Below are 16,751 nucleotides of genomic sequence, written 5' to 3'. Positions count from 1 at the left end.
AGTTTGGCACAGTTTCCACCGCTCAGGCCACAGGAGCGTTCCAGAAGGCGGGGGCCACCGCTGAGAAGGCTGCGTGTGTCTCTGTGCCCTGTCAGCTGCTAGTAACACCCCCTGCACCTCGTGAAGTGGACTCTGGGTCGTGAGAGCTGGCGCGCTAATGCAATGCCTGGGAGTTTTGTTTTGAAATGTGACCTATTTTATTTTGAGATGACACTGAAAATTCAGGCCCTGAAAAGGAAGGAGGCCACATAACACGGCAACAGGACCATCACTCTCACGGCGCAGTCTTATGCCGGCCTGCTGAGAGAAGCGCGCCCCGCGGGGAGCAATGGGCTGACACGTTTGCGGCCAGAAGCCGCTGGAGCGAGGCCTCGCGGAGCGAGAGGGAGGCGGCGCGCCCAAGCCGCCCTCCGGCTTCCCGGTGCAGGTCGCCCTACGCGAGCCCTTGCGGCATCTGGGGGGGCCCTAGTCGAGGGACGCGCGTCCCCGCCCTGGATTGTGGGCTCTCCCTCCAGCCCCATAGACCAGCATGGCTCCCTTTGTCTGGCTTGTATGCGCTCTGCCCAGAGCTCCGCGGCGCCCCGTCCTGTTGCTTTGCGCACAGGGCCCTTCGCCCCCCTTCCATCGGGAGCCGGAACCGTCTGTCCTGCTCCAGGAAGCCCGGGAGCCCCCGGTGACAAAGAGGGATCTGGGCCGGGAGCGCGAAAGGGTGGACGTTGCCGCTTCTCCGGTTGCCGGAGCCGCGGGGCGGGGAGACCGATGCGCGACGGGTGAGCCGGGGGTCTGCGAAGTGGGGGGGTTGCGAGGAGCGGGAGGCCGGCTGTGGTCGGGGGTTGCGTATGTATTTACTGTGACCAGGAAGACACCGTCTCCTTCGCGAAACAGCCACCGAGGCGGGGCACGACCATGTAAAGCAAGAAAACCTGAACGTGATCTTTACAAAACGCCTGGAAAACAGTAACACGTGAAGGGCGCAATCCGGTGCTTGAGGAATGCTGGGAGTTGCAGGGCTTTTTCCCAGTCTACCCATGCGCTAGGATTGGGCCCAAAGGGGGGCGGGGGCAGCCGCGGGTGACCATGGCAGTAGCCCCTACAAACTGTGCATGTAATCGCCCCAATATACTCCACGTCTGAAAAGGGAGGGGTTGAAGTGTGAGGGCGGAAAAGCCCCCCATCAGAGAGCCCCCAGGACAGGAGTATAGCCTCAGAACTGGGTCCAGACCCACTTTGCTCTCGGCCATGGACCAGAATTGTAAAATGCACAAAGGCCAAGACAATTTGGCGTCAGAATCATAGAATAGTAGGGTTGGAAGGGACCTACAAGGCCATCGGGTCCAACCCCCTGCTCAGTCTGTTTTCATTATTTATCTTCCCCGCTTCAGAGTTGGGTAGATTCATGCAGAAAGCGAAACCTTTTTATTTCAAGCCTCCAGCCTGTTGTAGATTAGCGGTGCTTCCAGGTGAGGCTTTTCTTGTGCCATCGGGAAATATTTATTGAGCTTTGCCCCAGATCGAACCTGTCACTGGTGACCAGCATGTGCAGATCAAAACTCTGCAACTGAAATTTCAGGGCCTCCCCTGTTTGCAGTGAACCGCCCTGAGAGCTTGGGCTATTGGAGGTATAGAAATGAAAGAAATACATACATACATACATACCACATGAAGGCCCACATGTGGTCTCACTGTGCGCAGCTGTTCTCAACCCTCGCGCTCTCCTTGCAAGGAAGGTGCGCATGGGGAGCTGCTGCATGGCCTTGCAGGGAGAGACATGGCGGGTGTGGGGGTGGCAGGACGGGAACCAAGACGAGAGCGCCCTCCCGGCTCCCATCCTGCCACCACCACTGCTGAGCAACCGCTGCTGAGCGACCGCGCCTCTCTCTGCCGGCACCGGGTTGTATATTTTTGAAACTGTTTGAGCTGGGGAGTCCCTCGTGGCTTGGCTCTAAAGGGAAAGTGCGCCACACACAACGGGGGACTGGGGCGGCTGTGTGGGTGAGGGTGATTCTCCCGTCTCTGCAGCCAAAAGGGCAGAGGGAACTTCCCCGGCGTCTTCTAGGGCCTCAGGGAGGGCATCGTTGCACTGCTGTCCTCCCATCATTTTCTTTTGTGCCCTCTGGGATCTGTGAATGGCTCTTTCTCCAGTTTTCTGCACATCTCCAGGCCAAAGGATCAGGTGATGGGAGGGGGGGCCCTTGGCTGGAGACCCTCCCCAAGTCAGAACGGACAGTCATGGCCTAGATCACTGGTGCACAAACCTTTTGGCCCTGAGGACGCACCAGGCGGTGCCGGGGGCCGCACACACCAACACCCCAGCCTGGGGTTTCTCTTGCCGGCGCTAGCAAGGGGATCCTTCCTGATCCCCGATCTCTCCTCAGAGATCGGAGAAAAGGGAAGGGCTTCTCTGGGTGGCGCTGGCACAGCAAACTCCAGGCAGTGCCACCACAGCAGTGCACATGGGGGGGGTGTCTCGTGGGCCGCCAGAAATGGCTGCCCGTGTTGCACCCCTGGGCTAGATGGACTACTGGACTGTCCTGGGATGGTTTCCTCTATTTCCCCTGAAGCATCAGAGTGGGGGAAGCAGTGGGGTCTTGCCTGTCCCCAGCCAACCGTTGACTCGGGCCTGGTTCTAAAGACTTGATATGATGTGAAGGTGGGTGTTTTTCTGAAACGCTCTCCCCTTGATTTCGCCCACCGCAGAATGGCGCTTCAATTCGGATCACCCTCCCCTCCTTCCAGAAGAAGGGGGGAAAGGACTAAAGCGCAGTCGGCTCAGGTAGGAGATTCTCTCTGGAAGGTCCCTGTGGGTTTGGTCAGGAGGGGAGAGAGCAGGACGGTTCCCTAGCTTTCTCCTTATTAAAGGGGGGAAAGCCTGAGCTACTCCTCGTACAGGAATCGCACCAAAAGAAAGATAGCAATGCCCTCTTGAGATCCTCAGAGAGAGAAAAAAGCTATATAGCTCATGGAAACTGAAAGGCGAGAGGAGCAGCTATCTTGGTGGCTTAAATTTTCGATCTGATTGTACAAGATGTGCTAAGGAAACCCAGTGGACCATGTGTCGAAAAAGAAGTTTCCTGAACTCTAGATGAATTTAAGCAGGGGGAAATGATTCTGTGGCCGGGGATGATATTAGGTATATAGTTCATTGGCATTTGGACAGGAAGGGGCCGCAGGTAATTAAATCAAATAGTGAAGAGAACGACTGGGTTCGTATAGCTTGACAACCCATTGTGGAAAACTCGCCGCGATGGGTTGTCGTGTCCTCCGCACCCAGACCGCTTTCCGCAGGGTGGCTTATTTTTGGGCAGCAAGCCACCCTGACAACCCATGGCTTGTTCTAGGGGTTGTTCAACATGTTCTGGGTTGCGGAAATCGGGTCCAGAGCTGCCCAGCAGGAGGGGCAAAATGCCATGTTCCCAGTCAATCTTGTCCGCATTAGTCTTGTGGCTAAAAAGATAAAACAAATAAAACATAAATAATTTTTAAAATGAATAAATGAAATAAAAATGTAAACCCCGGGGAACAAAAAGGGGGCACAATCAGAGCGGGGGGGGGGAAGGGAGATAAGATGGGTTCTGCTGCGAAGGACACTGGGATCCCAGCTGGAGGACCAGAGAGGACAGAGGGGGAGAACAAACCACGGTGAGCCCAGTTGTCTGCCGGGTGCACTGTGGGTTGCCCTGGAAACAACCCTCGCTGCGTAGCTTATTCACAGGGCGGGGTGTCGTGTCGTGTGAACACAGCCGATGAATTTGCCCTGCTACTAGAAGGATACAATCCAACAGGCTCATGAAGAATTTTGTGGCCCAGAAAAAGGGATTTCAGCTGACACTCTCATCAGCACAAGATGTCTGCAGGAATAGATGATATTCTGCTTTCAAGAGCCCCGACACAGGGCACAAAACAGGCCCTGACTGGCCCAATGACATTCTCCCGCCATGCGCCCTCTACGCAACAATCGCTGCCAGAGACAACCGTCAAACCACACGTAGCTGGAGCGTAGATTGCTTGTTATGACAGAATCGTATTTCACTGGATAAAATACAGACATCTGCGACACGTCATTTTGAAACCAGTGATGCCCCGGGCCGCTGTGTGACAGAATGCTGGACCAGATGGACCTTGGTGTGATCCAGCAGGGCTCTTCTGTTCTCAGCTCTGGAATATGATGTCAGCCGAGAAACATCTCAGTCAAACTGCAGTGCTTGGAGGATGGCAGAAATCGGATTCCTCCTCTGGCACATGGTGCTGCTTCACTGATTACGTCCGAAAGGAGGATAGTGGAAGAGAACCACTGGCCACGCGTGGAACACTGTACACGAAGGCCCAAAATGAAATGTGTCACATCTAATGAATTCCCTCTCCTCCACTCATTGTTCGCTTTTGTTGTAATGGTTTTAATGTAAAAAATTAATGATATAGATACTTTGACATTAGGCTGAAGGTGGGTGACTGGCCCAAGGCAACCCAGGGAGCCTCAGGGGCTGAGCAAGAATTTAAACTGGGGTCTCCCGCCTCCAAGCCCACCTCTCCAGCGTAGTCTTTTTCCAGAGTTTTGGCCCCTGAGACCCAATTCTCCCCCCACTCCCCCTCCTTTCCTCATGTACTTTTTATTGAGAAGATTCTTCTCCTGTTTCATACAGAGAAAGAAAAGTGGAAAAAGACAGGCCAAGAAGAAGCCGAGTGAACAAGGCCAGGAAAAGCGTCAGGTAAAGTGATGTGGAACAATTTGGCTGACAGCACAATGCTGTGCATGTCTGCTCAGAAGCAAGTCCCACTGCGTTCAGGGGAACCTCCTGTCGGGTAATTGGGTACAGAATTACAGCCTAAAAGTCCCAGGTGCACCATATAAAAATGCTCACGTGCAAAAGCCAGATACATATAGAGAAAAGAAAGCATTCTTTCAGCAGTAAAATCGGGGCCGGCCCTATAACAAAGCGAGAGGAAGCCCCCGCGTGAACCCGCACGGAGTGGGAAGAGCGGTGATTTGTTTTGCTCCCCCCGAAGCTCCCGCCCAGCCAGCCACACTCCTCCGCCCCACTACGCCGTGCCGCTGCCGCCTCTTCCTCCCACGCCCCCCACCACACTGCTCTGCTCGCATCTTCCTCCCCAGCCACGGGGCGAGCAGGGAGGGGAGGACAGGAGCTCCGCCTGCTCACTCGTGCCTCCTTCCTCAGCTGCGGGGGCAGCACAGGGCCTCCTCCTTGTCCTCCAGAGTGGGGCAGCTGCCAGAGGGGCAGAACAGCTGCCTCGGGCCGGGTAAAATCGAAGGAGATGGCTTCTGTTCTCTCCTTCGCCTGGCAAAGGGACCTGCCTGCTTTGCTTAATGCTGGACACGGATCCAGGTCGATGGTGGACTTCTTTATTTTCAACGGTGCGGAATCGGACACGATTTGTGTCTTCGTCCCAGCAGCTCTAGTTGAAAGCAGAGGGCTGCAACTCGAGCCTAACCCGGTTCATACTGCAAGCATCTGCCTGTTTAGTCAGAAGTAGGTTCCACTGAGTTCAACGGGACCTACTCCGTAGTAAGCGACTTTGGGCTGGCAGCCTGTGTCTGGAATCTTCTACGTTCCACCTTCACGCTGTGACTAAATGCACAGTTTGTGGCTTCAATATCAAGCCAGCTTTTCTCCCCACCCCTCGGGCCCCATCGTTTGCTTATAAAAATGCTCACGTGCAAAAGCCAGATACATATAGAGAAAAGAAAGCATTCTTTCAGCAGTAAAATCAGGGCCGGCCCTATAACGAAGCGAGAGGAAGCCCCCGCGTGAACCTGTGCGGAGTGGGAAGAGCGGCAATTTGTTTTGCTCCCCCCGAAGCTCCCGCCCAGCCAGCCACACTCCTACGCCCCCCCTCCCGCCGTGCCGCTGCCGCCTCTTCCTCCCGCACCCACCCGCCACGCTGCTCTGCTCGCGTCTTCCTCCCCAGCCACAGGGGCGAGCAGGGAGGGGAGGACAGGAGCCCCGCCTGCTCACTCGTGCCTCCTTCCCCAGCTGCGGGGGCAGCACAGGGCCTCCTCCTTGTCCTCTGGAGTGGGGCAGCTGCCAGAGGGGCGGAACAGCTGCCTCGGGCCGGGTAAAATCAAAGGAGATGGCTTCTGCTCTCTCCTTCGCCTGGCAAAGGGACCTGCCTGCTTTGCTTAATGCTGGACATGGATCCAGGTCGATGCTGGACTTCTTTATTTTCACCCTAGTTGCAAGCAGAGGGCTGCAACTCGAGCCTAACCCGGTTCATACTGCAAGCGTCTGCCTGTTTAGTCAGAAGTAGGTTCCACTGAGTTCAACGGGACCTACTCCGTAGTAAGCGACTTTGGGCTGGCAGCCTGTGTCTGGAATCTTCTACGTTCCACCTTCAGGCTGTGACTCAATGCACAGTTTGTGGCTTCAATATCAAGCCAGCTTTTCTCCCCACCCCTCGGGCCCCATCGTTTGCTTAACATGCAGCGTGACGAAGCGTTCTGCAGAACTCAAAAGCTTGCTCATGACATTCTGCCATTTTGGTGGGTCCTGACTGCGGTCCCGAGTCAACCAATTACCTAGGGAGGCAGTGGGCTCTCCCGCACTGGAGGCATTGAAGAGGAGCCTGGACAGCCACCTGTCGGGGATGCTCTGACTTGGATTCCTGCATTGAGCAGGGGATTGGACTTGATGGTCTTGTAGGCTCCTTCCAACCCTACTATTCTATAATTCTATGAGTCCTGTAAGGCTAGCTTCATATGCCAGCTGGGCATTTCCCAGCTAGGCAGTATACAAATCTAATGTGGTTTGGTGCTAATTAAGATTTTTTTAATGTCCGTGTTTCGAGAGCATGGATGAGTGTCGCCTGGGCACAGTCGTCGGGGAGCAACAGTGGGAAAGGTCTGTGGCGCCCGTGTCCTGCTTCTGGGCTTCCCGGAGGCCTCTGGCCGGCCGCTGTGGGAATCAGGAAACTGGACCAGATGGGCCCTTGATTGGCCCAGCGGGGCTCTTCTTGTGTTCTTGCAAGTCCATCTTTCACAGCTCACTTTCCCCCCCGTTAGGCTGTGTGAACGAACTGTGGAGAGGGTTTCTGGGTAGCGGAGACTGAGAGAGGGCTCTTGTGTCCTTCCAGGGGCCAGTGGCCTTCGAGGAGGTGGCTGTGCATTTCACCGAGGAGGAGTGGGCCCTGCTGGATGCAGACCAAAGAGCCCTGTACAAGGAAGTCACGCTGGAGAATTACGGGATCGTGGTCTCGTTGCTGGGTAAGGAGCTTCCTTCCTCGCTGGGGTGATGAGCCGGGAGAGTGTGGAGGATGTCTGATGGGAAAGAGTTGGCACTGCAGCCTCCTGTTAGAAAGGCAGCAGATAAAAACAGGGCAGGAGGTCTCAGGCGGGGAGGTGCCCTGGAGGGTCAGGGCGCCTCCCTCCAGGAGCGAGGCAGCTGGGATGGGAGGGGGCAGCGTGTGTCCTCCTGCCAGGGCCGGCAGGAGGTCTTGTGCTGCCCCTGCCCTCCGGCCTGCTTCCGGGATCCCTCTGGTATGGGGCCAAGGGGGAGGAGGACCTGTAAAGTCAGGGCCATTCTCCCGCTCTGTCTGCTCACACCGCCCCAGGAACATCCGTTGCAGATCTCCCTTCTCCTCCAAAACGGTCTGAGAGGGCTTCGGAGGAGTGTCTGCCAGGGATGGTTTGGGCCTTCAGACTGAATTCCTCCTGACGTTTCCTTGTTCTCTCCTCTTTCCCACGTGGGATCAGCAGTGCCCAAGCCTGACCTTGTCTCCCGGCTAGAGCGAGAGGAAGAGCCGTGTCTGCCCAGTCTGCAGGGCTCGGAGGGAACAGAGGTCACCGAGTCCGACAGCAGCTCAGGTAAAGAGCTCGAGGTGTAGCAAAGAATCCATCGGGCTTCTCTCACCTCCTGCTGAGAAACTGCAAAGCAGCATTCCCGGTCATTTCATCCCGAAGGGCGCTTCTTTTGCTAACTCAACCACCCTATCTCCCGGAACCTTCCTTCTGCCCTTTTGGAAAGAGGACGGCGGATAAGATGGGGTTTTGGTCTGATCCAGTAGGGCTCCTCTTAGGTTCCTACTCTGCTAAGCCTTCCCTCCCCCCGGCTCAGCCATCCTGCCCCCTGGATCTTTGGTTCCTTCTGATCATCTCTAGGATGATTGAAGAGGGGGTGGCTTCTCTAACAGGCCCAGGAACATTAAGTTCTTCCCTGACGATGAATCAGCCCTTTCGATCGTCAGGCCCATTTCTCACATCGCTATTTCCTTTCTTAGCAAAGAGCTTGTACTTTTCTGCCACTGCACAGAGCCACTCCAACCATTGAAAGCTCCGCTACATCAGGGAGCGGGGAGAGCTGAGGAAGCGGACCCAGTTGTCCGCTGTGTGGCTTTGCTAGATGTCGCTCGCATCTGTTCAGACTTAGATGCCACACGGCTAGCAGATCCGAACGATGTACCTTTGGCGCTCCTGCTTGTCCCTTTGGAATGGATCCGTTTCAATCTGTACAGCCCGGGAATGTGGACAAGATCCTTGGTAATAAGGCCGTCCACACGTAGGCTTCATCCTTGCCCTTCCTGGCTGACGAAAGCAGTTCATGGGGGGCTGATTGGGGGGCTACAGAGCGTGGGAAACGTGTCCTTGGAGGAAGGCAGAACGTCACCCAGCCTGAAGAGGGCTGTTGTGAAACCTTGACTGAGGAAAGCCTGTTTGGGTGGCACCGTGTTGGGTAGTTTCTGACCAGTCCCCCATTCCCCATTTTTGGGAGAGGCACTTGAGTGTCTGATGGCATCTCAGCTCCAGGGGGGTTCTGAATGAAGGAGGTGGTCTAGACCGGCCTTCCTCAGTGTGGTGCTGCACTATACCTCCGACAGGCCTGGAGGGCAACCGGCTGGAGAAGGTGATCTAGACCCTTTTCAGGCCAGCTTCAGGCCCCGGTTGGGAATGACAGAGCTTTGCTTGCCTGATAGGTGATGTACGCCCTGAGAAGCAGTGTGGTGTAGTGGTTGGAGCGCTGGACTGGGACTCGGGAGATGCGGGTTCTAGTCCCCACTTGACCATGAAGCTCACTGGGTGCCTTTGGGCCAGTCACTGACTCTCAGCCTAACCTACCTCACAGGGCTGTTGTTGTGAGGATAAAAATGGAGGAGGAGGAGGACCATGCAAGCCACCTTGGGTTCCGTGGAGGAAAAGGCGGGATATAAATGTGTTAATTAAACAGGGGGAATATGCCCCTGTTCATTCTGCTGCACCGCTCAGCGCCATTCCGTACCATCGACCACTGTGTCCTCCTGGCCCGTCTGGTGGGGAGGGGCTTGAGCGGCGCCACCTTCCGAGGGCTGGCTTGCTGGCTTCGGGGTCTGTTTCAGACGATGCCGGGGGGGCCCTGTGTGACGCTCAGCCAGTGGTTCATGGTGCCCCCCAAGCTTCGATACTGTCCCCCATGACATTTAACATCCCGTTCACATTCCTGGGTCTTTAGTCCTGGGGTACGTTGCCACCAGTATGCAGAGGAGATCCTGCTCCCCCAGGTCCCAGTCCGTGGCAGACGCACGTTGGGAAAGACGGCCCTTCAGCTCCCTGGGCCCTAAGCCATCTACAGCCAGTGTTAGGACGGGGTGACTCTGGCAACCGGATTGGCAGAGAGAAGAAGGGAAGCATTCTTTCACGCCAGGCGCGGAATTGCCCGTCACGAGATGTGGCGACAACTTCTGACTCCTCTTCCAACGATTCTTTGGTACTCTGTGCTCCTGGTCCACAGGCGGAGCACGAGGAAGCTAGGGATGGGGTGAGCAGAAGGAACACCAGGTGCTTTCTCACCTGCCCTTTCTCTCTGAGCAGCGGGGGGGGGGGGGTCAGAGGGGGAGGAAGAGTGTGACTGTAGGGAGGAGGAAGAGACCCCCTTAGGGCCTCTTGCCCAAGAGACCCCCAAAGCTTGAGCCGACATGTTTCACGGGGTGGAGGGGGAAAGAGATCGGCACAGCAACAGCTCCTTATCTTGTGTAGCTTCTAATCAAGCCGTCATTCCGTGTATTTTCCGAGGTTCCTCCTCTGCCAGATTCAGGAGCAAATCTTGTTTCCCCCTCACCCGTTTTTTCCTCCCAGCAGGTTATTTCTGGAAAACACACTACTGCCCAGAGTGTGGCCGATGTTTTGCCCTCAGATTGTCTCTTGCTGCACACCAGAGAATCCACACAAGAGAGGAGCCCCAGGAAAGCTCAGAGTGCGGGGAAAGTTGTGGTCAAAGTTCAGAATGTGGGAGCAACCGCCAAACACGAAGGGGACCAAGACGCCATAAATGCTCAGAGTGTGGGAAATCATTTGCTCATCGATCTGTCCTTTTGATCCACCGGAAGCTCCATGCTGGAGGTAAATCATGCACATGCTTGGAGTGTGGGAAATGTTTACCCGAAAAAGCAAGGCTTGTGCAACATCAGAGAATCCATATAGGAGACAAACCCTATAGATGCTCAGAATGTGGGAAATGTTTTGGTGAACGTTCACAACTTGCATTGCATCAGACGTTGCACAGTGTGGAGAAACCCTATAAATGTGTGGAGTGTGGGAAATCTTTTATAGGACAATCATACCTTGCAATCCATCAGAGAATCCACAGAGGAGAGAAACCCTACCAATGCATGGATTGTGAGAAATGCTTTTCCCAGAAGCAGCACCTTCAGCGTCACCATAGAATCCACACAGGAGATAAGCCATACAAGTGTTTGGATTGTGGGAAATCTTTTGTCAGCAAATCAGACCTTACTATACACCAGAGAATACATACAGGAGTGAGGCCGTATGAATGTGCGGATTGTGGGAAATCATTTACAGTCTCATCACACCTTATTAGTCATAAGAAAATCCACACAAGAGAGAAACCATATAAATGTTTGGACTGTGGAAGATCATTTGCTCATCAATCAAGCCTTAAGGGTCACCGAAGAATCCATACAGGAGAGAGACCTCATGAATGCTTGGAGTGTGGGAAACGTTTTCCCCGGAAAGACAGTCTTGTGTTGCACCAGAGAGTCCACACAGGGGAGAAGCCCCATACATGTTTGGAGTGTGGGAAATGTTTTTCCCAGAGTTCACAGCTCCAAAGCCACCAGAGAGTCCACACAGGAGAGAAACCCCATAAATGTTTGGAGTGTGGCAGATGTTTTTCTCAAAGCTCAAGCTTTGTTACCCACCAGAGAGCCCACACAGCAGAGAAACCCCATAAATGTTTGGAGTGTGGCAAATGTTTTCAGGAGAAATCCCACCTTCTTAGACACCAAACTATTCACACAAGAGGGAGACACAAATCCTTGGAGTGTGCCAAATCTCATGAATGTTTGGACTGTGGGAAATGCTTTTCCAGGAAAGACACTCTTTTGAAACACCAGAGAATCCACACAGGAGAAAAACCACATCAATGTTTCAAGTGTGGCAAATGTTTTACTGAAACATCCTCACTTCATAAACACCAGAGAGTCCATACTGGAGAGAAACCACATAAATGTTTGGAGTGTGGCAGATGTTTTTCACAGATTGGAAACCTTCATAAACACCAGAGAGTCCACACAGGAGAAAAACGACATAGATGTTTGGAGTGTGGCAAATGTTTTACTGAAAAATCCTCACTTCATAAACACCAGAGAGTCCACACAGGAGAGAAACCACATAAATGTTTCGAGTGTGGCAAATGTTTTTCACAGATGGGAAACCTTCAAAACCACCAGAGAGTCCACACAGGAGAGAAACCACATAAATGTTTGGAGTGTGGCAAATGTTTTTCACTGATGGAAAGCCTTCGAACACATCAGAGAGGTCACCTAAAAGAGAAAGTATATCAATGCTGGGAGTGTGAGGAATGTTTTAGTCATGAGACAGCCCTTGTGACACACTGGAGTGTCCATACAGGATCAAGGATGTACAAATGCACGGAGTGTGGGAAATGTTTTGCAGAGAAATCAAACCTTGATAAACATCAGGGGGTCCACACAGGAGAGAAACAATATAAATGCTTGGAGTGTGGGAAATTGTTTGCTCATCAATCAGATCTAGGGAGCCACAGAAGAATCCACAAAAAAGTGAGACCTCATGAATGTTTGGAGTGTGGGAAACGTTTTTCCCGGAAAGATGTCCTTGTGTTACATCAGAGAGTCCACACAGGAGAGAAACCACATAAATGTTTTGAGTGTGGCAAATGTTTTTCACAGATGGGAAACCTTCAAAACCACCAGAGAGTCCACACAGGAGAGAAACTACATAAATGTTTGGAGTGTGGCAAATGTTTTTCTCAAAAGTCAAGCCTTGTTGCCCACCAGAGAGTCCACACAGGAGAGAAACCCCACAAATGCTTGGAGTGTGGCAAATGTTTTGCTCGGAAGCAAACCCTTGTAATCCATCAGAGGGTCCACACAGGAGAAAGACCCTTTAAGTGCTTGGCATGTGCGAAACGTTTTTCTCATAAATCACTGCTTACTGGACACCAGGAGAGAGCCCATAGAGGCGAGAAAGAATAGAAATGCATTAAGCAGAAATACCAGCTCTTTTGTCACACGGGACAAAAAAGACCCACCCATAATTGCTGGGAATGTGGGAAATGTCTCCCCAGCCTTACGCTTCCATATAGAGCACATAGTCTTAATCTTTTCTCTCTTTGCTGGTGAAAGAGAAAGGGGCGCTGGAGAATCGTATGAACTGCTACACTGCTATGAATGCCTGGGATGGCTGAGCATTTCGTTTCAGGCCAGTATTCATCAGAATTTCCACAATTCATACGTTCCTTCATATGTGGGACGGAAAGAAGTTGAGATTTTTAAAAAAAACATTCGAATGTGGGAGAAACGGAGAGTGTGACATATTCCTCCATCCATGCCCAGGCTTGGCACGCTTAGCTCTGGGTTTGAATCCCTGAGTCTATCCCAATGTTAGTGCTGAACTAGGGTCCCCACCTCATTTTTCTGACAGGCTGCTCATCTTTCAACAGCTACATGGCAGGCACAACATGGTCCCCTCCATGCTTGGAATAGCTGGACATATTTCATCGGGCCAGTGCAGAGACTTTAATTTCAGTTCAGTTTTGATAGGAATTCACCCTAGTTTGCAAATTCCTTCATATTCAGGACAGAAAGAACTTCAGAATTCAAGCCTGGGAGAACGTGGCACGGACGTTTCCATCCAGCCGTAATGAATGTCATGGCAGCATAATGCTGCCATACCGCCAACGCGCCTTTTCTTTCTGTCTCTCCTTTTCTCTCTCTGCTGGTGCAGGACAAAGTACCGCTGGACTCGTTGCGGTCTGGTTCCTATGAACTGTGATCGTGCTACACATGCTGTGAGTCTTGCAACGACTCAGGATGATTTGCTTTTAAGTAGATGGGCTGGAGGGAGTTCAGGGCGTTGCTGGAATGTAATATGAAAGAGAGCTGGGCAGCAATTGCTAGACTTTTGTTCAATTATTCTTATCCTTATTTGGTTTACTATTATTTTTTCTGCTGTCCTTGTATTGCGCATTGTACCCAATAAAACCTTTGACCTCTTTTGGTGAATTTCCTATTTTGATGAATTTCCTGTTAGTTCAGCCTTGCCCACTGGGTGGGTGCTTACAGGTGGTGGGCTTAGAAAGAAATCCACGAATGGAGGTGGACTGAAGGAGGAGGGCCCCCCACCTCTGCCCCACCTGTGCCCATCCCAAGCGGGGAGAAAGGGACAAAGGTCTCCGCTGACGTGGAAGGAAAGCAGAAGCCAGATTCATTGTGAATGAGCTTTCTTCCCCCAAACAGAATGGCCTGTACCACGGTCATTGGGAACGATACGCTTTCATTGCCGTAAACGCATGTTTCCAAATATATATGAATGGAATAAGTCTGCAGAGACATCTTGAAATGAGCGAGGGCGTACGGCCACTGAAATGCAGCGGAATGGCTTTGTGATTCTGCCCACAGACCCAAAAGCCTCTTGCGAACAGCTTTTATGTGTCTGACCTCCAGGTATGCAGTAGCCCTCCGTAGAGTGCCATCTGGGGGGACCCTCCTGGGTAGGTGGGCTGCCTGGCAGGCTTAGCTGGTGGCAGGGAGCAACAGCATGGATACTCTGGTATGCTGTGGGTAGCTGGGCCTGGAAACCACCATTTAAGCCGCTCACAAGGCCCCTGATGGAGCACAGGTGCACCGGTGCATTGTGGGTAATTAACAGGGTCGCCTGCAGGCTGAGAGAAAGCCTCTTTCAAAGGGGAGCCCGGGCAAGGCATCCGTAGGGGCCCTGGTGGGCAGTCCTGGGCCCTGGCAGCTGCCGGAGGGTGCCGAGTGCTGACGCCAGGCCTGGAACCTCCCTTGAAATGCCTTGGAGCGGGCTGCAGTTCTGCTCCGGGACTAGGAAGCTTCCGGAGGTCGCAGAGACCTTTGCTACACCCAGCTTGGATTACGGCAACACGCTGCCTTTGAAGGGTCCCTGGAAACCTCGGCTGTCCAGAATGCAGCACTGTCCTTGGGAGCGCAGAATGCCTCGTTTGCAACAGCTGCATTGGCGTCCAGGTGGCTCCTTCCAGTTGCATTGGCTTCCAGGTGGCTTCTGGGCACAATTCAAAGTGCTGGTTATCATCCCCCCCCCCGCCTTTATTTCCAATAAAGAAATAAATATCCCCCCCCCCCGCCTTTATTTCCCGGCCCAATCTTGACAAGGACTGGGTGTGCTCAGTGAGCAGGGAATGCTGACTGAATGTGTGAGGGGAGGGGGAGAGTCAGGCGAAGGGGCGAGGGAATGCCATGGAGTATCCTGGAGGAGGGCATGGCTGTCTGACTGGAACCCTGACCAGGAGCTCTCCACACTCGAGCGAATTGTATATTGTACGTCAGGGGTTCCCAACCTTCTTTGGATCTGTGGGCACATTTCGGAATTTGAGAAACTGCTGTGGGCACCACCACAAAATGCCTAATCAGTGGATTTGGCGTTTAGCTGTCATGTCTCGGGAGATCAGGATGCGTCTTATTCAGCAAAAATGTTTGTTTCGTGTCTATTGGACACCGCAACATTTCTTTACTAAGGGATTGTCTAATTCAGCTAATTGCTGGTAGTGCAGTGCAGCTAATGCTTCTTTTAAAGGTCTGTTTTGGCAATGTCCGGTAGTTCCTTCTTTTGTGGGGGGAAGTTACCGCGCAGATCAATTTTGTATTGGAACTGTCTTTAGTATCTACATCTACACAGTCTTCTAAATTATTTACCTGCCTCTTGGACATTAACAACTGGTCAGCGGAAATGGAATCTCTGCACTCTTTGGACAGCTGAAAGGCCAATATTAAAACACTGGGACGATAAACACTGTCCTCCTATAATGCAGCGGACTGAGGACCTTACAACGCTTTCAGTATTTGAACTGATGGCATATAGACACCTTCAAATGGGTAGTTCTGTCGATATTTGGTCCACTTTTGATGAAGCCCGTGTATAATTGCTAGAACGTTGTATGCATTTCATATATCACGTACATGTATTAAAAAATATCCTGGGAATGGGCACAGACTGGAACCCCGAGCAGGATCACCTCAGTTCTCACTGGTATATAGAAATAGCAATCCCAATTCTCAGAGTCCCATTTCTACTGTAGCCAAAGCAGCACCGTCCATGTACAAAAGGGGTATCAGCAAGCTGAGGGGAACTCCAAGTCCTGCAAAAGTAGAAAAACCCTCAGGAAGAAACCAACGACCACAGAGCAACACCCTCGGGTACGGTTCCTGGCCGGTCCTACTTGTTACCAAAGCCCTGAACGGCTTGGGATCAGGATACTTCAAGATCGCCTCCTCCTGGATCAGCCTGCCTGCTGCACTGGGGAGGCTCTTCTGTGTCCCGATGGTGGCCGAGGGAGGACCGGTCAGGATGCAGGACAAGAGGGCCTTCTCTGTGGCGGCACCCTGATTGTGGAGCGCCCTGCTGGGGCCAGGAAATCTGATTGGCTCTCTTTGCCTGGGCTTTCTTCCATCCTGTTAAGGTACTTTTATTCCTGCCGCTGGACCAGCCCCTTCCTTTCAGCCGTTTGTATCTGCTGCACCTGTTCCTTGTTACTGTGTTAAGCCAAGAGAAACACAATAGAAAAGAATAAATGCATCAAAAACATTCCAGAAACACTAAAACAGAGCAGTGCAATTCCACGTCAGGGAAAGCCTGAGTAAAGAGGCGTCTGAAGTTTGCCGCTGTTTCCACCCCTCAGGCCACAGGAGCGTTCCAGAAGGCGGGGGCCACCGCTGAGAAGGCTGCGTGTGTCTCTGTGCCCTGCCGGCTGCTAATAACACCCTGCGCATGTCGTGAAGTGAACTCTGAGTCCTGAAAGCTGGCGCTCTGACAAAAGGACTTGGTCTCTTGGAGTGGAGTTTTGTGTTGGAAGGTGACTTTTTATTTTACTTTGAAATGAAACGAAATGGAAAAGGCAGGCTACTTCCACCGAGCGCTCACGAAATGGAAAAGGTAGGCTACTTCCACCGAGCGCTCATGAAATGGAAAAGGCAGGCTACTTCCACCGAGCGCTCCTGCACAGGCCTGCTCAGGGAGCTCAGCCGCAGGGAGAGCAGCGAGATGCGCTGCCAGGAAATGGGGCTTCGAAACGAAACGTGCCTCGCGGAGATAGAGGGAGGCAGTGCACACAATATGTTCCATGGGGTTTTCTTGGCAAGAATACTGGGGTGAATGCAGCCATGAAATTAAAAGACGCTTGCTCCTTGGGAGGAAAGCTATGGAAACCTTGACAGCATAGTAAGAAGCAGAGACATCACCTTGCCGACAAAGGTCCGTCTAATCAAAGTTATGGTTTCCCCGGTAGTAA

At 52.7% G+C, this 16,751-nt stretch overlaps 1 protein-coding gene across 1 annotated transcript in view; it reads left to right on the top strand.

The window, feature by feature from the left end:
- The first annotated feature begins 552 nt into the window (after positions 1-552).
- Positions 553-16,751, top strand: part of LOC146356051 (uncharacterized) — a 30,907-nt gene continuing 14,708 nt past the window's right edge. Inside the window, exons 1-10 of the mRNA XM_084830005.1 lie at positions 553-770; positions 2,698-2,773; positions 4,641-4,706; positions 7,087-7,216; positions 7,709-7,816; positions 10,061-12,445; positions 13,063-13,123; positions 13,211-13,274; positions 14,135-14,244; positions 15,543-15,923. Of these exons, the coding sequence (XP_084686131.1) occupies positions 553-770; positions 2,698-2,773; positions 4,641-4,706; positions 7,087-7,216; positions 7,709-7,816; positions 10,061-12,445; positions 13,063-13,123; positions 13,211-13,274; positions 14,135-14,244; positions 15,543-15,923 (3,599 nt within the window). The remainder of the gene's footprint in view (positions 771-2,697; positions 2,774-4,640; positions 4,707-7,086; positions 7,217-7,708; positions 7,817-10,060; positions 12,446-13,062; positions 13,124-13,210; positions 13,275-14,134; positions 14,245-15,542; positions 15,924-16,751) is intronic.

The sequence above is a fragment of the Heloderma suspectum genome, chromosome 2 (assembly GCF_057233095.1).
Source record: "Heloderma suspectum isolate Gila_16-S chromosome 2, 16-S_ref, whole genome shotgun sequence".
NCBI classification, from domain to species: Eukaryota; Metazoa; Chordata; class Lepidosauria; order Squamata; family Helodermatidae; genus Heloderma; species Heloderma suspectum.
This window is presented reverse-complemented; position numbering and strand designations above follow the sequence as displayed.